The 22,343-nt window shown below is 35.9% G+C and overlaps 1 protein-coding gene across 1 annotated transcript; it reads left to right on the top strand.

Moving 5' to 3' along the window:
• Window positions 1–893: 893 nt before the first annotated feature.
• LOC112017829 (uncharacterized) lies at window positions 894–16,415 on the top strand. Its single transcript, XM_024050283.2, has 3 exons — window positions 894–2,057; window positions 9,238–9,545; window positions 15,911–16,415. Exons 1-3 carry the CDS (start codon window positions 1,066–1,068, stop codon window positions 16,261–16,263), a joined length of 1,653 nt encoding a protein of 550 aa, XP_023906051.1. The 5' UTR covers window positions 894–1,065; the 3' UTR covers window positions 16,264–16,415.
• Window positions 16,416–22,343: the final 5,928 nt, after the last annotated feature.

Here is a 22,343-nt window from a genome sequence, read left to right as displayed (position 1 = left end):
AACCGGTGGAGGCCGGCCAAAAATCCTCCGATGCTAAAGTTAGTGAATTCTCAATTCTCAGGAAGGGAAAGAATTTTCTGATTGTCTAATTTTTCTGAGTTACCCCTTGCGTTTGAGAAGAAGAGCCCTTATATAGTGTCTTTTGAGGTAGTTATCTCTTCAAGCGTTGCATAGTTCAGAAGATTCTGAGGTAACTCCCATAACTGCTTTGGATGTTACTTCCTGTTTTCAAATGAGAAACAGTTGCATTCTAGTAAACAAGTGGAGTGCAGAGAAGATTTTCAGGACCCTCGTCCATCTTGCTGGTTTGATGGACGAGCCAATCCTAAGACGAGCTCGTCCATCCGGACAAACGGATGGACGAGGTTATAGCAAACGGGCTGCTTTCCTGTGGACGAGCTATATGGACGAGTTTAGAAGTTGGCTTTTTTGGTGACACCATCAAACCTATTTATAATTGAATCTAGTTTTCATGTTCATAAATACATATGGTCATGTTTGAGTTTAAAGAAGTGTTACGTCTATAACATTTTTACAACAAATCATAGGTATAAAGTTGTTATTGGTTCTAATTTGAATTCAAAACTTAAATTAATTTTTTAATTATCCGTAACAACTAATAACAACCAACTATTTAAAATTTGTTGTGAAAATATTGTGAATATAGTATTTCTCTTGAGTTTAACTAGTCTAATAATCGTGCATAAATGTAAGTTTGATCTCGAGTTGTTTGGTAATGAATGAACGGTTGAGATGAACTTCAATCCGCACTCCAAGATCTAATCTACACCTTCGTTTGTTCCAAACTAGCTATAAAAAAATAGATTTGGCCCCACAATTCAAAACTCACCCGCACTCCCTATAGGCTATAGCATCTACAAAGTACAAACTACACGACAAAAGCATCTCATTCTCTCCACTTCAAACAACAGAGAAAGACGACCTTGTTGTTTCTCAACAAAAGAAAGACGACCTTGTTATTCTTCTTCTCTCTCTCTCTCTCTCTTCACTCGGAAACCCATCACAATTCTCCCGACCCGACCTGACCCGACCTGGTCCGTGTAAATGGCCGGAGTTAACCTTAACAAAAACGCTCCGCATAAGCCCTCTTCGTCGTCCTCCGCCGCTGCAGCTGCCGCCGTCTCCTCCTCTTCCTCTCACCGCAAATCCCGCTGGGAAAACAACCCCTCCACCACCACCGCCACCACTACACCCTCAAAACCAAACCCTTCACCAAAACTCGGAGACTCAAAACCTAACCCGTCTCCCAAACCCGCCCCGACTCCAAGCCCGGCGAATCAGCGCCACCACCAATACCACCACCAAGCTCACCCTACTCCTCCCCACTCCGGCCCAGGCCCAATCCAATTCCCGGACCTCTCCGCCTTAGGCCCACCGCCTCCGCCGGCTTATGGGTTCCACATGCTTGAGCGGCGAACCTTCGTTCTAGCCGACGGTACTGTCCGATCCTACTTCGCTCTACCTCCCGATTACCAAGACTTCAATCCGATGCCCCCGCCGATGCCGATGCCGATGCCGATGCTGCCACCGCATCGGCTTCCGGGGAGTCCCGGAGGAGGGTTTAATAGGCACCAGCAGGATTACTGGAACTCGCTAGGGCTCGATGGACGTGGGCCTGGGCCTGGTGGGCCCAGCATGGAAGGCCCATCATCAATGAAGAGGAAGTATATGAGCGAAGAAGAAGAGAAACACAGGCAACAGTTTGGCATTGGTAATGGGTTTCCAATTGGGAATGAGTTTTTGGCGGGAAACAGTGGTCCATTTGGGCGTAGTGGTGGTGGCGGCGGCGGCGGCAGTGGTGGTGATGAATATAGTAACAATAGAGCTTCAAAGTATATTAGACTTGGCGGTGGTGGTGGTGGTGTTGGTGTTGGTAATGAAAATAGTGTGCTTCATAAGCATCTACAAGTTGATCAGAGCGCCTTGAACAAGGCGTTTCTTCAATTTGCTAAGTTGCTTAATGAGCTTTCCAATCAGAAAAAGACTTACTTGGAGGATGGCAAACTTGGACGCCTTCCATGTCTTGCTTGCGGCAGGTTGATGATCATGCTTCTTTGCTTTCTTTGTTTTATTTTTTGGGTGCTTGTCTTGATAATCCATGTTGCTATTGTTTTCTTAGGTTATTTGGGCACATATCTATTTTAACATAGCTCGTCATGCTCATTGTTGGAAGGTTAGGATTCAAAATAGTGTGTGTTTTAGCATATCTCGGCATATTGTTTTAACAATTTTTGATAATGTGTTTCTACACATTGTTGGAAAGTTGGGATTCCTCCCTTTAATTACCTAGTAGATGAGGGCTGGGGGAATAGATCATTAGGTACACACATGGGGGAATAGTCAGATTTTCGAAGAGCCCTGGACTCTCAGTTGGCAAAAAAGAAAGAAAAAAGAGAGTTTAAATTCATTCAGCATAGGTCTATGTATTGGGGATTGCAGAGAGATATATAGAGCTAATGAGGTGTTCATTATGTCTGATATAGGCTTGATTTGATTGTTGTTGTATTTGTTGGCACTAGTTATTTTACTTCTAGTATTTCTTACTATGGAGGTGAATTGTCAAGACAAGGTTTTTATTTTTTGGATATGAGATTATCAAAGGGAGGTGATTTGGGACTTACGTGGGAGATGTGGTATAGTGATAATTTTGTGTTTTAGTTATCTGCGACTATTTAGAAACGTTGAGTGTTTAGTTTATTTTAGGGATTAGTACCTGTTACTGAGCTGTTTGATCATAGTCAGTCCAGTTACAATGTGAATTTTTGCCAATGAGGGCACAAGAGAATGGGGTTTGGGGTGAGGTGGTGTAGGTGGATCCGCACATGCATATCTACAATCCAATTCTCTGTCTTGTTTAATGCGTCTCCTGCTGATTTTTTTGGGAGTTTGAGGGGGTTGAGACAAGGGGACCTGCTATCTCCCATGTTGTTTTTGGTTATGATGGAGGTCTTCAGTAAGATGATGAAAAGAGCTGAAGGGGCTGGTTTACTTTGAGGGTTTAGGGCTGCTGGTAGACAAGGTGGAGGAGTAGGGGTCTCGCATCTTTTGTTTGCGGATGATACGATTTTGTTTTGCGACACAGATGAAGAGCAGATTCTATATGTTCGGATGCTTCTTCTTTGTTTCTAGGCAGTGACAGGTTTAAAGGTTAATGCGTTGAAGAGTTAGATGGTTCCCATCGGAGAGGTCCCTAATGTCTATGTCTTGGTAGAGATTTTGGGATGCCGGATTGGGTCTTTGCCTATGACCTATCTTGGTATGCCATTGGGGGCGTCTCATAAGTCCCCCACTGTTTGGAATCCTATCTTGGAGAAATTTGAGTGTAAGTTGGCCAGTTGGAAGAAGATGTATTTGTCTAAAGGTGGAAGACTAATGTTGCTTAAAAGCACATTATCTAGTTTTCCCACTTATTATTTATCTCTTTTTACCATCCCTACGCATGTGGCCAATAAAATTGAGAGGTTGCAAAGGGATTTCTTGTGGGGGGACTCCAAGACTCATTTGGTGGGTTGGGACAAGGTGTGTGCACCTGTGAAAAATGGTGGGTTAGGAGTAAGGAAATTAATTACTTTTAATAAAGCCTTACTAGGGAAGTGGCTGTGGTGGTTTGGGATTGAGGAGACAAGGCTTTGGAGAAGGGTTGTAGCTCTAAAGTTTGGGGAAGAATGGGGGGGATGGTCATTCAAGCTAGGTAAAGGGTTACATAGGTGTGGCTTGTGGAGAAGTATCCGCATGGGTTGGGAGGAATTTAGCAAAAAATTTCGCTTTGAGGTCGGGGTGGGAGATAGAGTTAAGCTTTGGACAGATCATTGGTGTGGGGATTCTCCACTTCAATTGACTTTTCTGAGTGTGTATGGGATTGCATCCAATAAAGAGGCATCGGTGGCCTCTTCTCTTGAACGGTTGGGGATAGAGGAACGGAGAAGCTGGTTTGTTCATTTTATTCAGAGACCTAATGATTGGGAAATGGGTGGGGTGGATGAATTTCTCCGTACCTTGGACTCAAATCTACCTCCCTCTGAGAATGGAGATTGTATGCGATGAAAGTTGACAAAGAATGGGGATTTTGATATCCGATCATTTTAGAATAAGTTGAGAAGTCCATTGCCCATTATTTTTCCTTGGAAAGGCGTTTGGAAGGTCCTCAGCGTGTTTCCTTCTTTGTGTGGACTGTTGTATGGGATAGGATCCTTATAGGTGACAATTTGAGGGGTAGAAGGATGGATTTTGTTGACTGGTGTATCATGTGCCGATGTAATGGGGAGATGGTGGATCATTTGTTACTTCACTGTGGTAAGGCTAATCGGTTGTGGAGCTTGGTGTTTAGATCTTTTGGGATCTCTTGGGTCTTGCCAAGATCGGTTGCGGGTACTCTTTGGTTGGTGGAATTGGCCTGGAAAGCATTCGTCTAGCAGTTGGAATTTAGCTCCATTGTACTTAATGTGGTGTCTTTGGAGAGAGTGAAACAGGAGGACATTTGAGGACTGGGATAGTTCGGATGACCAGCTATTGGCTTCCTTTAGTGGCTCTCTGTTTGACTGGTCTAGGGCTTGGGAACTCACATTTAGTGATTCTCTCCCTAGTTTTCTTAGCTCTCTCTTGTGTCATTAGTATCTTTTCTTTTCATCCTTTTTTCTTCGCTTTCTTTTCCCTTTGTATTTTTCTTTCTGCCTTATGTTTTTTTTACATAAGGTAGTGTTCTTGAATACATATCATTATTACTTATCAAAAAAAAAAAAAAAGTTCAAGACAGATGGCGGAAAAAAAAAAAAAAAAAGTTCAAGACAGATGGCGGGTATTGGTTTCAAGATCCATTGAGTGTGTATATTACTTACCAATCTAGTCACAACGTGAAATTGTGTAGTGGCAAGCTTGTTAATTATTAGTACCCTTGTAATGTTATGTCAAAGAGAGGGCTTTGGAGGAACTGCTCCTGACATTACTAGGATTTTGTAAAGTACTTTGACAACCAAACTTTACGTTAGATGGTTAAAATTGATCATTGCCTACAGCCTAATATGGATGTGTGTCCATGGCATGCCTTGTGCACTTGGAATTTAATGGTATATCTTACCTTAATGCTTTGTCGTGATGGAAGGATACAGAGGTACTTTTCATCCAATGCTTAACATGGATATGCATGCATGTGTGTGGTGCACTTAGAATTCAATGGTGTATTTCATTTTTTTTTCCTTTTGTCTTGAAGACCAGTCTTGCTTAGTTGCTCTGTAATGAAGGAATGATCTATTATTGCTAAGAGGTGCTTTTCATGCAATTATTAAGTGCTGTATGTGTTTGCGTGCACTTATAATTCAATAGTTTATATCACTTTTTTGCTTTTCATGTAGATTGGTCTTGTTTAGTAGCTTTGTTCATGAAGGAACTATCTCTCTCTAATTGCTGAGATGCATTTCATCCAATGTTTAAGATGTTTTTGTGTGTGTGTGTGTACTTGCCCACTTAGAATTCAATGTTGTATCTCACTCTTTTGCTTTGATATGAAGACTGGTGTTGCTTTGTCGTGAAGGAATTATCTCTAATTACTGAGAGATGCTTTTCATCCAATGCTTAAAATGTGTGTGGGCACTTAGAATTCAATGGTTTATCTCACTTGTTGCCTTTTCATGAAGACCATTCTCTCTTTCTCTTGGTTGTTTTGTCATAAAGGAAGGGATTTATTTGTATTTCTCAAAGATTAGCTTGTTAAGGTAGCCTTTATTTTCTTATCTCATATTTATCCAAGATCAACTTTGTTGAGGAATTCTTTTATTTCTTATTGGTTGCATCCTGGATATAACTATTAGGTACATTTGAAACTATTGTTTGGCCAGTATGAGAGTTGAATATTATTTATCAAAAAAAAAAAGAAAATGTGAGAGTTGAATATAGGTGTTACCTATCTTCAACAAGCAGAGCACCATACACCTATATGAGAGTTGAATATAGGTGTATGGTGTTCTGCTTGTTGCTTCAGTGTGTGGACAGCATTTTGATTTTGTGTGTCAGCTAGTTATAGTGCTTCTGCAAGAAAGTTTCTCATCTCTTGTATCTTGACATGGCCTATGTATATGCTATTGAAATATCTGGTTATAGTACCTATTTAATATGTATTATTTCTTTTTTGCGTTGAATTTTTATATTGCTAGTGGTCACCTTCAGTTGTTTGACTAAAAGTTAGGTATTTATTTTTAGGTTTTAATGTAGTTATGGACTAAGTTATCTGGGAGGCTTGGGGAAATCTGCTTCAATTATGTTATCTTTACTTATTTTAGATACCTCACATTCAATGTCAAATAGTTCAGGATGTAATATAAACAGAGAGGAAAACAATAAATTTTGGATTTTATCTAATTTTAAGAAAGTATTGTTGGATTGAAGGAGCAAGAAGCATTATCATATTTCTGTAATGCTAAGATTGATGTAAATATGCTATTGCTTCTTTCATGCGTTCCTATAGTTGTAGGCTGCAAAAGTTTGATATAACTTGTTCAATTTATGTTGTATGTGCTTTTTGCCAGTTGCTGCACCTTGGAGCGCAGATCTTGCTATTCTAATCTACTTATAGATGGTTAAAATTGTGATGCAGCTGTAACTACTTACTTGTCCAGACATATAGCACTGGCTTAGAGAGTTAGAGTCTAGTTTGGATGATGTATTGGCTAGTTACTTCATTGCATGTGCATTACAGTTTCCATGTGTATATGGTATGCACTTTTGTTTTCTTTAGTAATTATTAATTAAGTCATGTCTTTACTCTCTCTATGGGATTTGTTAGGTGTGGTTTTTCTATGCCTTGCCAGAATAGTTCTCTAATGACTAGGACTTAGTTTTTAGGGCCTAGATTTGATAGAATGAATGAATGTGTATATATTAGTGAATGAGGTTTTGTGTTATATTTCAAGTTTGTAATCAGTATAGTGCTAGCCAACTCTTTTTTTTTTTCAACAAAAGTGATGGTCTCTGTTTTTATGCTGCTGTTGTCTTTGGCATCATTTCTTTCACTGCATTTTACTTTTTGAAATGTAAGCTTGCCTTTCATTTTTTTGTGAACCTGTGATGTGGGTTAGCATTAAAAGAACCTTGAGTGCCAAAGTTTGTTGCTTTAGTAAAAGGCAGATTGGGAGAGCTAATATCTTGAAAGTCACTTAAGTCACTCTAGAAGGTTAGTTTATTATATTTTATGCTTGGCTGTGCAGGATGAGTCTGTATGCAAATATTATAAATCTACAGGTTTTAATCACTGATTGTATCCAATCATCCTTTTTTTTTTTCTTTTTCTGATGCATTGTAGTCATGCTGTCTGGATGGCATTATCTTTTACTTCCATTTTAAGATTCTTTGCCGTACTGCATAACTTAGTACATGGGATGGAACTGTGGCTTATCAGTCTTTAATTGCATACATTTATGTCCTTTCTGATTATTAATTAGTTCCCAAACTACATAGTTGCTACTTTTCTTCTTTGATTTGTAATTATAACTTTGCATTTATTTGTGGTCTATCTTTTTCCTAACTTTAACAAATTAGATGCATATTTAAGGGCTACCAACTTTATATTCTATTACTAAACATCTCCAATTCATAGCCAGTTGTCTTATTGGTGGAGATTTGTGAAGCAATCCATTTGAATGGTTGGTCTTCATGCTTTTTTTGGTAGTAGCATTATGTGTGTGTGAGTGGATGGCTGCCTTAAGTGGCCACTCTTTCCTCCTTGGAGTAATTTCTTATGTACTTCTCATTAAATTTGTGGACCCCTGGTACACCACCTGTGTACAAGGGGATCCTGTTTCATTTGATTACTCAATAAAACATTTTATTTACCGATCAATATATGTGTGTGTGTCTTATATTATGCATTGCTGTTAATGCAGTGTAATTTGGGTGCATGCTGGACGGGCGTAATCAATAAGTTAACTCTTATTGCAATTAGCTTTGGCTCCATATGTTATGCACTACTCAGTTTCATGTTTCTGGAGTTAAATCATAAATGTGCAAGGTTTCTGTTTCTGTGTGTGTGTTTCTGTGCTTGGATTTTTATTTCCTGGCATTGAAATTGCTTTATGTTAGTCATTTTATGGCATGCTTGTGCTTAAAAGATGAGTGTAATGAGGATGTTAAGATGAACAGGTGGCAACCAAAGTGTATAGAATGAGAAAGAAACATTTAGGGGAAGCTAGAGGTTGTAATAGTAGATCATAAGATGTGGAATATCATATAAAGATGGTATCAATCCATTAAATGGTCAAATCTGTTTTAATTAAGAAAAAAAGACGGCTTTCAAAATTTTCTTCTTTTAAAGTTTGACTCGTGGGGCTTCTGATTGCTGTCTTGGCTAACATAGTTTCAATCACCCTGGTTGTCTTATTCTTCTTTTAATTTGCCTGCCATTATGCACTGCTGTTTTAAAGCTGATTGCACTTGTTTTTAAATTGACAGAAAGAAAGGCCTATTTCAGATGAAAAACAGGCCTTAAATTGATTCAATTTTTGAAAAATTATCAACTGTTCCGAATCATTTTCAATTTATTCCTATGATCCGGAACATTTCCATAGAGAACCATGATGCTAATTTCATACATGGTGCTGAGGTACTGATACTCTGTTTTAGTATCAAGGCTAATGTTGCCATGCTTTTAGGTTGAGAGGTCAGTGAAACTTGATTGTTCGTTTTAATTGGAGTGCATTTGGAGGACTCTAGTTTGTAAAAAATTTCATCTTTTTTTTTTTTTTTTTTTTTTTTAATAATTGAAAAAAAATTCATCTTATATTATTATTATTATTATAATTATAATTTGGAGGTACAATCCCATCATATCAGGTGAGATTCATTCCAGAAAATTTTGTATTGATATCAAAATGATGCTGTTTTATGAAACTTTGGAAATGGATCTTTCCATGTGAGAGAACTAAACTCATTTGAAATGTTCTAGTGGTTAAATAATCTTGTACACAATGGAACCACTTCATTGTTTATATGGTGTTGTAACTTGTAACTGTTGTTCCTGTGATGCAACTGATATATTTCATTCTTGTTACTCAGCTCTATTATATGATATTGTTTAGTCTTAGTATCTTATTATAATGCCTTGAATTTACCCTTAAACTTGCGAATGCATTGCCTTCATTCCCCTTTTAGTTCAAACTTGTAGGCACATACTGATAACTGGAAGGAAAACCTGAATTATATTCTTCAATGCCCTTGATATCCAAATTTCAGGTCTACTAAAGAGTTTCCGGATGTGCATAGTCTCATAATGCACACTTACCACTCAGATCATGGTGACTTGCATGTGGATCACTTGGGCTTACACAAAGCTCTTTGCATTTTAATGGGGTGGAACTACTCGAAGCCTCCTGATAACTCAAAGACGTATCAGTTTCTATCGGCTGATGAAGCGGCAATGAACCAGTACGATCTGATTATGTGGCCACCTATGGTGATCATTCATAATACAATTACAGGAAAGGGTAAAGAGGGGCGCATGGAGGGTTTGGGAAACAAAGCAATGGATAGTAAGATTAGAGGTATAATGCGCCCTTTCATTTATTTGTCTTCTTTGTGATATTTGTATGGAAATTCTCTTAGAAAAGGTTGGCCACTGATCATCTAGATCAGATCATGCAGAATGCATATGAGATTTTCGTTGATGAGTTTTATTAGATTATTAGGTATGTCAAATTCTATTACACCGAACCATCCCTTTTGGGTATGTTCTATCCTTTTTTGACGTATACCTTGCTATATTGTCTCAATTAAGGAGCATCATGTTGAAAAATTCATTATAAACCCTTCAGACTGTGCCACCCTTCATAGCCCCTATCCTAATGGTACCAATCCTACCCATCTCCTCTAAGAAAGGTTTCCATCCTTTCTAAGGATAATTGGAATGTAAAAGGGAGAGTTCTAGGGCACAGTTGCATGCATACCCCCTTCAGTTTAGTTTTCACACCACCCTTCTAATGATACATTGATTTGATTTGAGGGTTTCTTTCATTTTAGAATGACCTTATGTAGAGCTGAATGACAAAATAGAATGTGTATTTGACTGTAGGTAGTTAGGATCAAGGCCTTGCCTAATGCCGAGTGTATATATACTTATTTTCCCTTTCAAATTCACTTCTTATTTCCTTGTGCTACGACCACCTCCATCTTAACTTGTTTGTTAGTCTATGATACTTTTTTTTGCCATCTAATCGATACTCAGTTCTTTCACGTTTATAGTCTATTTGTTTCTCTAAAAGTTTCTTGCCTTATAGTTGTTATTTCCTTTAGACTTATTTACTTGCAATAGAGTCCATTTTCTGGCTGAATGGTTTGACTTCTTGCAATAGAGTCCATTTTCTGGCTAAATGGTTTGACTTCTATTGTTTTTTTTTTTGGTGGGGTGGGGGAGGAGTGGGGTAGCATTCTTCCATTTATGATTCTGTTTGTGACATAAAAATGTTTCTTTTATTGGTACTTATTCCTCTCAGTCTTTGATTTTATAATAGGGTAATTATAAAAGCTCAGTTGAGTTGGTAAATTGCAACATTGTTTATTTTGAGCTAAGAGTAAACACCTAGCTTTATTGCAGATTTGCTTGTTTGTGGAACCATTAACCAGGTTTCCTCTCAGATATAATTGTGAATTTAAGTCTTCAGGCAATATTTACAAGGCAGGGTTGAAAAAGAGGGTGATTTGGGGGTTGAGGGGATGTAGTATAAAGTACTTGAAACTTATATTCAAATTTTCTGCTAAAGGACATTGTTAAGATGCAGAAACTCTGCACTAAATCATGGTTTGCTGTTGCATCACATTTTGGTTGAGTTCAATTTAACTCTGATAGTAATTTTTTTTTTTTTTTTTAATGGGTGTTTACATTCTTGTTCTATGGTTTTACAAATTAAATGACTCATTATTTTAGTCATCTGCTTTTGTCTTTTAGTTTTTCTTCCGCTGCTCTAATTTGGACTGTCATTGAAGGTCTTGGCTGGTATTTAGGCTTGATTTTTTTGTTAAAAATATGGTTCTCATGATGAATAGCCGTGTGGTGTTTTTTTTGGCTAGGGGAAGTGAAGCTCACTCCCATAGGGGGAGCCAGTATGTTGAACTGGAGCTCACCCCTTTTTGGGTGAGTAGAAGGCACCACTAGGTCAAGAGGCCTTTGGCCCCTCTTGGTGGTGGTGCATTTTGTGATTGTCATGATCCATTAACATCATTGTAGTCTTTGTTTATTGAAATTTAACCTTCTCATCCAACCATCTCAATTTCTTTTCTTTTGGTATGCAACTTTTATTACTTTCACATCCTGGTTTACATGTTGGTTGTGGCCTCCTTTTGGCTTTGGCCTTGATAAGGATTTACATACCCTTTCAGAATCTGAATCTTTATTATGCTCACATTATAAACTATACTTGTTTCACACGACTGAGATATTTTTTAAGTGAGGGCTTCTACTTATTTAGGTTGGTTAGTTGGAGGCAATCTGAAGTTTAATTTTAGGGGTTTATTATTCCCACGGTACGAAGTACACTTATTTTACATGACTATGATCTCTTTTAAGCGAGGGCTTCAACTTGTTCAGGTTGGTTGGTTAAAAGCAATCCTGTAACCACTACCAACCATATTTTGGCTTTGAGTTATTACAAAAGTTGGTAATGCAATATTAAGCAATGTCTGACTCTCCATTTAAAGTTTCAGTGTTTGGGAACAAGAATCTCTCTCTCTTTTCTTTTCTTTTTCTTTTTTTTTTTTTTTTTTTTTTTTTTTTTTTTTTTTTTGGTTAAGAATCTCATTTTTAAAATTAGCAAAGATGTCACAAGGATTCCTTTCTTTGGAAAAGCATCCTGAGGAGCATGCCCAATCTTTATTGGGTGCTTTGGAAACCATATTAATCTTTTGGAAGGTTCATAGGTTGAGATCCAAGCTAAAAGAAGAGTGATATCAGGATTTCATTCCAATAGATGATTTCACTTGGTGCCACAGTCCAAACACTTTCACTGGTGGAGGGTGGTGTTGGGTGTACAATTCTTTGTAGGAATGTCTAGCAGTGTGATTTAGAAGAAGTGGGTTGGGGCATCATGGTTGGTCACTGAACTAAACAGTTGTTAAGCTAAGGTTGGAGGTGATTATGGGTTAGATTTTGTTAACTTCACGTTATGTGAGGCCCCATATTAAAACAGATGGCATAGGCGGACAAGGATTTACTGTTGTACAAGAAAGGCCCATTCTTTATTAATGATTTAAGCCTAATAATTGTCAGGGTTAAGATTGTTATTGATAATGTACTTGCGAGTGTTTCCTCTCTATCGTTTCTCTTTCTTATGTGTTCTTGAAGCACTTGGTTACCACCCTACCTATAGTTGGACTATTGTTTTATTTCCATATTTTCCTGACCCACTTATATCTAAATATGGATGAAAGAGTTAACTGAGTTTTGCATCTATCCTAGAAAGTTGCCAGTTTTAACTGCTTGTTGGAATCTAGTGTTCTTAGTCTTTCCCACAGCCCATGTAACTGCTCCTATGCAATATTTTTTATTGGTGAGTTTAAATGCACCCAGCGTGTTTTGAAACCATGGTGCTATTTTCCACTCTTTCTTATGGGGTAGAGGAGGTGTTGGTTTAGTTAGTGCTCATCAGCTTCTCTTGCTTTGCAATTGAGAGTCTCAAACTAAAAACTGGGATCTAAGCATCTAGATCATGATTCATGAGTTCATCTCATATAATAGAGGATATTAGAGCAAACAATTGCAGCTCCTTTTATGGTTGCTAGTATGTTGATTCCTAGTAAGATCAGATGATCTTCCTTACAGGTTCCCCTTGCACCCCTTTACCTCATTTTCTTTTTATTCCTCAAATTGTATGTAGGAAAATTTAAGCCCAAAAGAAAAGAAAAAAAAGGGGGGGGGGGGTTTCTGTTAGTCCATTGTCTTTTATTTTTATATGTCATGTTTTATCTATTATTATGTCTTGAGTATTTTAACAGGCTGTGTGACTAACATGTGATTTTTGGATGGCTATAATTTAATTACGAGGATTCTAGGTTTACTAAAGGCTATTATAGTTTGCCCCTTTTCAGTCTTTGCAGGTAGTCTTCAATTTTATGAAATATCATATTTGAATTTTTTTAAGATCTTTGTGCCTAGAAATTGATATTTGATTGTTCTAGCTTCAATCCTATTATCTTTTTCTTTACTTCAATCTTGTTTGTTATTATTTTTTTATATTTTATTTTTAGCTGAACTCTTCTTTGCTGCTATAATTTCTTCTTAAATCCTTCTTCTACATTAGACCTGAGTTCTCCTTACTGCATCATAACAATTGTTGCTATATTTTCTTCTTAATTTTTTTTCTACGATATACCTGAGTTCCCTTACTGCATCATAATGATTGTTTATGAATCTTTGTAAAATATTATAGATTATTAAGAGCAAACAATTACAGGCCTCTTTCAAACATGTTTTATATGAATGCACCATTCAAACATGTTCTTATCCTCTTGTTCAGTAAATGTAGTGGATTCACTTTGCAAACCCCCTAACATGGGGACCAAAATCACTTGTCTTAAGTGGGTTTGGACCAGCATACCTATATTTTTTTAGCATGTATATCCCATGTGATCTGTCATCAGGGATGGAACACTTACTTAGACCAAGGCCCTGAATTATTTATTTCTCTATATATATTTGAGAGTCTGTATCTAAAAATTTATATTTGGCCTCCAAAATTCAAAACTAGTCCTCTTAAAATGAATGTTGGTCCAAATAAAATGTTCACATGACTCGTGTTTGGCATGACAATTTACTTGATTGATGCTAGGGACACAAAATTACAAGTTTGAATCTTTTGGTTTTGAGTAATGTTGTGTTGTCTAGCTCCACCTGAAGGATTGTTTGAGTGCTTTTTATTTATTTATCTATTTTCTTAATTTAATTTTTTACTTGGCTAACACTAATTGGTTTTTTTAGTAAGAATAAATTGCAAATATAATGATATTAAGTATGACTTTCCAGTTTTGTGGTTCACACTATTTCCTTTGTAGAATGTTAGTGCTTGTGCAGTTGTGCTTACTCTTCCAATTTTACTGCAATTAGAAAGCAAACATTTTTAGTCATGAATTTCATAGCAAAATCACACTATTTCCTTTGTAGAATGGCAGTGCTTGTACTTACTCTTCCAATTTTTACTGCAATTAGAAAGCAAATATTTTTAGTCATGAATTTCATAGCAAAATTAAAGATGATTTTCTAATGAATTCTTGGTTTTATACATTTTAAGGGAAATTGTTTCTTAATGTAGTACATAATCAATTACAGACAATTTTTCTGATTTAAAAGACACCAATTTCCATTTTGATGGATAAAAATTGTTTGAGTAGAATTGTATTAAGAAACAATCTTTATATGTATATATATATATATATATATAATTTTAGTTTTGAACTTATAGTATATTTTTTATTCTTTGATGGTCAAAAAAATATTTATTCTTCAAAGGCCCCTCAACTAAAAAATCCCGGTTCCGTTTCAGTCCATCAGTTGTACTTCTATTCTTTAATAGGAATGGTATTAAAATCAGGCTTTGACGAAGCCATTTGTCTGCCAAGTTGCATAGTTGCTGAATATGGTGGGTCCACCAACTCCAGTCTCTCCAGATGTTGCTTAGCATCTACTTGACTTCGTGCTTGGTTTTGATCATTAAATTTTTAGAATGATGCATATTTTAAAATTAGCATTTTGCGGCAGATAAGTTGGTTTCACATATACCTTCTTTTTTATTTTTTGGGTGTGGAGATTAAACCCCCAAGTGAAAGGGATTAGTATGATTTCACTAGAATTAAAAAATCCATCACTTGTTCCAATGTTTAGAATTAGTATTCATTTTCGAAATATTTAATTTCTTTCTGAGTAAAAAAAAAAGTTGAGAGGTGCGTTTCTTTCAGTGTGTATTTCAAAATTTCAAATTCTTTTTTTTAGAATGAATTTCCTCTGTATCAGTTTAATCACATTTTTAAATGAGTACAGCTTAAGCTTTATTTAGTATTGAAAGGAATTTAAATATGGTGTATAGGTTATTGGGTGTAAGTTTTAGGTGGTGAATAAATGGTGTTAAGGGAATGATGCATTCTATTAGGGCAGGACATTCACATTGGAAGAGTTATTGTGCTAGGCCACATATCTAGAGGAGTTACATGGGATTTTAGGTATCTACATTTGCATGTGTTTGTATTTGTGATTGTGATTGCATGAGGATGTGTAGAGTCGTTGGGGTTTTATAGGTAATTAATGTCATTCTATAAGTGCTGCTTATGCTTTTTGACAACTGTGATTCCATGTGTTGATATAGGCAGGGATGTATCGGATCACGTACTGGTTCTTATATATTGTTGATATTTATGTGAAATATGACTTTTTTTTTTCTTCTCCTTGAAGAAATATGATTTGGATAGAATAGAATGATGCAAAAAAATACATGTGGTCAACATTGACGACTATGGTGGGGATTCATAGACGACCCCCAAAAACGTTGGGACCAAGGTTTAGTGGTGGTTGTTGGAGATAGGATTTGAAGAAGACAGGTGCTTTTAAGGTTTTTCGCTTGTAAATGTTGTGTTTTTGTTACTCATCTTGAAATATCATCTGGTGGTAGCAATGTTTGAACCTGTATTTTTGTTTGTTTTTTTTGTTTTCTTGTTTTTTTTTTGTTTGCCATTTACCATTTACCATCAATTATGGATTTTAATTATTTTGGACCCATTATCATTAAATTTAAAGTTGGAAAATTGAAGTTAATTTAACTCTTTCTGCAAATTATCCGTGAGGCATTGTTGCACACTCAACTTATGAGACTGTAAAGTCCTTTTGACAAGTTATTTTATTTATCTTTTCTCCTTGATGTTCATGTTTCAGAACTTGGATTTGGAGGTGGCAAGTCACGGTCTTTGTATGGGAGAGAGGGTCATTTGGGTACGACACTGGTTAAGTTTTCTGGTGATCAATCAGGCCTTAAGGAAGCCCTGCAGATGGCCGAATTCTTTGAGAAAGAAAATCATGGACGCAAGGCTTGGGCGCGAGTACAGCCCTCACATTTTGGCAGGGATGACGAGAAGAACCCAAACCTTGTAAAGGTGGATGAAAATACAGGAGAGAAAAAGAGGATCTTTTATGGTTATCTTGGAACTGCTTCTGATATGGAGAAATTTGATTTTGACACAAAGAAGAAGGTTACGATTGAGAGCCTAAGAGAATACCTTTCCAAGTAGATTCTTGGTGTCCATGCATGGTATTGTTGTGTATTCTTATTTATGCTCGGTTATTACTGTAAGAATATCTGAGCCTTAGGTCTCATTTGATGACCTAGGTCTCATTTGATGATGAAAGATTTAATGTGATATGCCAACAATTTCTGATGTTATATTTCGTGCAGCCTCTTTGAATATACAGGTGCTTATTCTAGTTGATGATATGATATTTATTGGGTATTAGAGAACTCCTATTAATGCTTGTATAATAGAAAAATGATCACATTTTAGTCAACCAAACCCAAAATTTACCCACATCAATCTACATAAAGTTGTGTAAAAATACATAGTTACTACAGGAAATAAGATAATATTATTGCTGGTTATGAGTGTTCAGAATTCAGCTATTAACTTGCTTTAAGCCTTTCCACCTGTGAGGGCCGTTTTGTACCGAAAATGAGAAGTTAGCTCGAAAAGGTGAGGACAGATATTGATTAGTATGAAGTATTAGTTCAGAAAAGGTTTCAAACTCGTTAATGGCAATATGTTGGCTGAGAGGCTGAGAGGTTCTCAACTATGAGGATTTTGTTAGTTTGGGAATTAGCTTATTTAGCTTTTTGCTGTAAACTAATGGCTTGTTTGGAAGTTTAGAGAGGGAGGAGAGTAGAGGGGAGTAGAGGGAAGGGGAGTAGTGGGGAGGAGAGTAGAGGAGAATGATTCACCTCCACCTTATTTGGATGTTTTTAAAATTAGTAAGGGGGAAGGGAGTAATTAGCCCTTCCCCTTGTGTAATTTTGTTAATATAATAAGGGTAAATTAGGTAATTTACTTGTCAATAGTTTATGTACTCTACTCCCCCTCTAAATCTCTCCAATTTTGGGGAATTAAAATTGGGGGCTAGAGGGAGTCCAAACCCCTCCAAACTCCTCCAAACCCCTCCCCCTCATTCTTTAAAAAACTTCCAAACAAGGTAATTGCATTACTCTCCCTCCCTCTACTCTATTCTCCCTCCTTTTTTAAACATCCAAACATGCCATAAAGTACAATATACTTGTACTTTTTAAGAATTTGAAAAAATGAAAAAAAAAATGAAGTTTTAAAAAGCTGTACATGAAAATTAAAAGCTAAAAGCTGAAACTCCCTGTTTGGAATGTGATGTAAGTTTCAGTTTATTTGAGTTTTTGGTTTCTTTTTGGTACTATTCATAGGTCTCATTGTACTGTTTAGCTAGCTTTAAGGGTTTTTTTTTTTTTTTTAATAATTTTTTATAGTATTTTCAGTAACAAATTTTCAATTTCAGCTAATTAAGTTGTTCCTAAACGGTAGTGTTTGTTTGGTATCAGCTTATAAGCTCAGCTTTTAGTTTTAAATTTTTTTTTGTAGCTTTTTAAAATTTCACTTTTTCCCATTTTTTTTCTTACTTTTTTCAAGGTACAAGTATATTTTAGTATACTTTTACTAAAAAGTTTTTTTTTTTAGAGAGTTTTAATCTATAGCATTCGCTCCTGATGATAACTGTAGGGCTAAGAGCCCAAGTTATATGTTGAGCCTTGGGCCTTGGCCAAGAACATGAGTAGTCTAAGGACGAACGAATGGTAGTGAGTGACTCAGACTCAGGATTTAATGAGCAAGATGCCAGTTGGAAGGTGGTTTGAGGAGGAATATCTCCTCGGATAAGCTGTACACAAATCAGATATAGATCCTATAGTTCGAAGTGACGTCCCAAGAAGCCCTAGTGATGGGGAACCCAAAAATATCTAAGAAAAAACTGCTACCACCCCATTGAATGCACTGTAACTACTTTTTTTACCGCATTTATGTGGAGAAGATCTCTGAATAGTACTGCCTTAACTACCACAACTCACAAAAGGCTAGAGAGGGTGTCTAATGGGACAGACACTCAAATAGAGGCTCAAATGATCAACAAGTGTAGGATCAAGATAGTTCAAGGGGGACTATATAACGAAAGAGACTCTCCATGGACTAGGGAATTGGAAAAATAGAGAAAGAATACTGTAGCAATTAAAATTGGACTTATACCGAACTGTTATTGATTTATATAACAAAAAATACCTCCTCGGACAGTGAATTCATTCAGCTCTATTTTCCTTGTTCTTTCTTGATCATTTTTTAAATCCATACTAACCGTTATCAAATTTATTAGGGCTTAATTCTCCAACCTACTTTCTACAAATTTATTGTACTGGGCTCACTGAGCCAAGATCTCATACACCTTGGGCTTGGGTTGCAAAATGTGTCTCTACAATAGCTCTTTATCATCAGACCAAGACACCAATCAGTTTTTGGTGTATGTAGAGATTGAATCCCAGATCTCTTATAGTGTCCACTTGGGAAAAATTATTTTTGCTAACTTATTTTACTATTCATCTGATTTTTGCTACTATTTATAAGTCTTACTACATTTTTTGGTATTATTCATGAGTTCTACTGTACTATTTCAGCTAACTTTTACTTTTATTTACAGTACTTTCAGAAAAAAATTTCAGTTTTAACAAAATAAACGGATATCAAACAAACTCTTAACCTTAATAACTAAGATTAAAGAAAGGACTAGGAATTCATGTAGGCCTCTGAAATATTATAGAATTGAGTCCATGCAGCTCATGTTTCCACTATTTGTATTGGGGGATGTAAGTTAGTATAACCCACACAGCCGAAAGAGCCTGTTTCTAACTTTCTACTAATTTCTTTTGTAGAGCTTATTGATGAATCGATTATATTACTTCAAACTTCAAAAAAGTGGTGCTTATTATTTTCTAGATGTCTTTTTTTTTGCTGAAATTTTCTAGATGTCTTGACTTGACAGTAAGAACTCAAATCTCATGGTTCGAAAAAACTAATAGTAAGATCAATGTCAATCCTATTCAGCAAAAAAAAGATCAGTGTCAATCCTTTTTTTCCGCCCCAAAGTTGATGCATATAGTACTTTGCCTTTTGTCAGATATTTATTACATTCACTTCCCACTTAAATATAGCCAGAGACGTGGACCAAATTATCACCTATAGTTGGAGTTAGTACTAATTAATAAACAAATCTTGGACTTTGCTCATTTTTCCTTCATATTAAAATATTAATCTAGTATATTTTTTTAAAAGCAGACATTGAAACATGCATGAAATCATTGTCATTATATCTCTTTAATTGGGGTCCGAGCTTCCGATGTCTTATGTTTTAAATTTCAAGTGGGGTAAGTTTAAAATTTAGCCTCCCCATGTTTCACGGATTATTTTGTTTGGTAGGCCGGCTTTCTTTAACTAATAAACTTTTTTTTTTTTTTTATAGAATTTTAATCTATAGTTTCCGCTCCTGATCTTTAACTAATAAACTTTTTTTTTTTTTTTATAGAATTTTAACCTATAGTTTCCGCTCCTGATTATAAGGAGTTATCATCAAACTAAGACATCAATTAGTTTTTAGTATAAGCGATGATTAAATCAAAGATCTCTTATACAACTATCAGAGACTTTACCAGTTGAACTAACTAATAAACATCTTGATTCAAAAGAGAATTATCTACCAAGAGCATGTAACTATCTTCTTGCACTTACTATAGTAATTGATTTATTAAGAAAAGAGTATATTATATAATATATATTTTACTCGTTAACAAAAGATATTATTTTATTTAATATGTGTGGTGGTGTCTTACCAACAACCCCTTGGGCTTGTTGGGCCTGAACTTCCAATAAATTTGTATTATGTTTTGGGTTTAGCACACAATGAGTGATCCCAAAAGAAGTTTAGTTGAAGATTGATGGTTTAAAACGGTTGTGCGCTGATTATTTACTAGAAATGCGATTGTTCGAGGAGAATATTAGACGTCAAGGTGCTCTTTGGGTGTCCCGAATTGGATCACCTTTCCTAAGTATTGGTTTCTTATTTTTCTCTTGTGTTTCTCTCCCCAAAACAATGTTCCATCTCCTTGGACTGTCCCCCTTCTACTCTTTTTATACCCTTTTGATAGTGGATTTGCTAAGACGAGAGAAGATTTTGCATGTGTGTGGATTCCTCCACTAGTATTGCCTGGGTGGCCTTCTGGGTCTAGGTCATTGTTCTAGCATGTCCAATCATGTATCAAAATTAAGGGGCACGGCTCTGTTGTTGAAATGATTTTATGGTAACTTGTGCCTAACGCTGAATCTTGTGCTCAATCAACGGGTTTCCCCAAGGCACTACCTTCCCTCCTCAGGGATAATGGAGTTTGTTCAAATATAGTCGTCAATGGTACATAGGTTTGTGTATTTAGTTCGGTGTTTATTACGTCTGGGTTGGACCTTAAGCTAACAATTCTCGGCTTGGGCCTAGAATGAGTAGAACTTTCACCTTCTTACAATATACATTTATATTTTCAACTTATCGAATAAAAAAAACATTTTTGTCAAATAATTACAAACATACCAAGAATCTTGTATGTCAATTGATTGACATTTTTTTGTTTTTAACATAAACATTTATAGCTTCACTCTCTCTCTCTCTCTCTCTTCGAATTATAAAAAAATATAAATAAAATATTACAAACAATCACATACACAGATCTCTTTCCCTAATGTGGCTTGTACCCGACAATCCATGGGCCACGTGTTCACGTGGCAAGCAAGATAGATAACCCAAATAACCGGTCTGGTATAAGTATAACTGTATAGTGTGTATAATTGGGAATGTTCCTTTCTACCAAATATATATATAATAATAATATATATGTGTGTGGGAATGTAAGCAGTAAAAGATTCTTTTGGGGTAGACAACAAAGACAAAAAAAACCAGAAGAGGTAAAGATGATTGATAATTGTACAAATTATATCCCAAACGTTGTGTCATGGATTAGTGATGCCGATGCATGCGCATGCCTCGTTGTTCTTCTTCTAACACACACACATACTGCTCTTATTAACACAACGCAGGAGGAGCAGTGTCTACTGTCTACTCTTTACTTTATCTGACTACACCCATGTGGTGGTCAGTGCGTCTGGCCCACCTCACTACCACCCTCCCCCAACTTTCCCAGCTTTTCCTCTCTCACACTATTTGCTTTTTTTTTTTTTTTTTTTTTTCTCCCTTGATCTGGCTTCGGTTTCCGCAAAAGTACTCTTCCCTCCCCTCTTCTCCTTCACACCACCCAAACACCCCCTTATCCTACCTCATTTTTCTTACTTTACCAATCTTGTCCTCCTTGCACAGTTGCTCCCACACACCTCAAAAGCCAAACTGCTCGGACTTGGTTTAATTGACTTGAAGAAGGAAGATACAATCATACAAATACAATATTTTATTTATGAGAAATGTTAACCGGCATCAAGAATGATTTATTGTGGAGTTTACTTAATAAAAAATTTGTATAAATTGATAAGATAATTAAAAATAGTACTAAATTGATAATTGAAACCCAAAAAGTCAATTTTATTAGCTCTACGTCCTATAAAGTTGGTAAAAAAAATATGATATAAGACAAAATAAACTAATATAAAAGTTTTTCTTAACAGAGTTTTTATTGTGCCTATTAACCCTACCCTTTATCTATTTAGCAAACCATTCCTTCAACTCTAAGTTTTTAGGCTAACGTATATATAGATAGAAAGAGAGGGAAGTGTTATGTCACAACATTTTTATGACACTTTCACAAAAAATCTTAGATAACACGTTGTTACTGGTTTTAAATATTTACATACTAGTAACAACAAGTAACAATTTACCACATAAAATTTATTGTAAAAATGTTATGGAGATAGCATTTCTCATATAAATATATGCGTGTGCGGTTGTGTGCACATGCGTGTATTTATATATTTATATAGATATTGAATTTTCTATATAAAAAGATATTAAATTGTGCAAATTTATATATAAAAAAAGTTAGTAAGATACAAATTACTATTTGTAATTTATCAATAATATAAATAGTCTAAAAACCTTGCAAGATTGGCCATTCAAAATTTTCTTTTAAGTTTATTAAATGAACCATTTTATATAATTAGATTGAAAAATATAATTTCAACGATAATTTATTTTTTAGTTCTTAGCATAAATTTGTGAAAGTAGTAATTTTTTTTATCTTAATTGTGGGGGGCAGAAACTCAACTTA

Source organism: Quercus suber, unplaced genomic scaffold (assembly GCF_002906115.3).
Source record: "Quercus suber isolate HL8 unplaced genomic scaffold, Cork oak 2.0 scaffold_4, whole genome shotgun sequence".
NCBI classification, from domain to species: Eukaryota; Viridiplantae; Streptophyta; class Magnoliopsida; order Fagales; family Fagaceae; genus Quercus; species Quercus suber.
Note: the sequence above shows the minus strand (reverse complement) of the source record. Positions and strands in the feature narration are given on the sequence as shown.

Coding starts and splice junctions, on each gene's coding strand:
- LOC112017829 (XM_024050283.2), top strand. CDS start 1,066: ATGGCCGGAGTTAACCTTAACAAAAACGCTCCGCATAAGCCCTCTTCG. Junction 2,058..9,237: donor CCATGTCTTGCTTGCGGCAG/GTTGATGATCAT, acceptor TCCAAATTTCAG/GTCTACTAAAGAGTTTCCGG. Junction 9,546..15,910: donor AATGGATAGTAAGATTAGAG/GTATAATGCGCC, acceptor TTCATGTTTCAG/AACTTGGATTTGGAGGTGGC.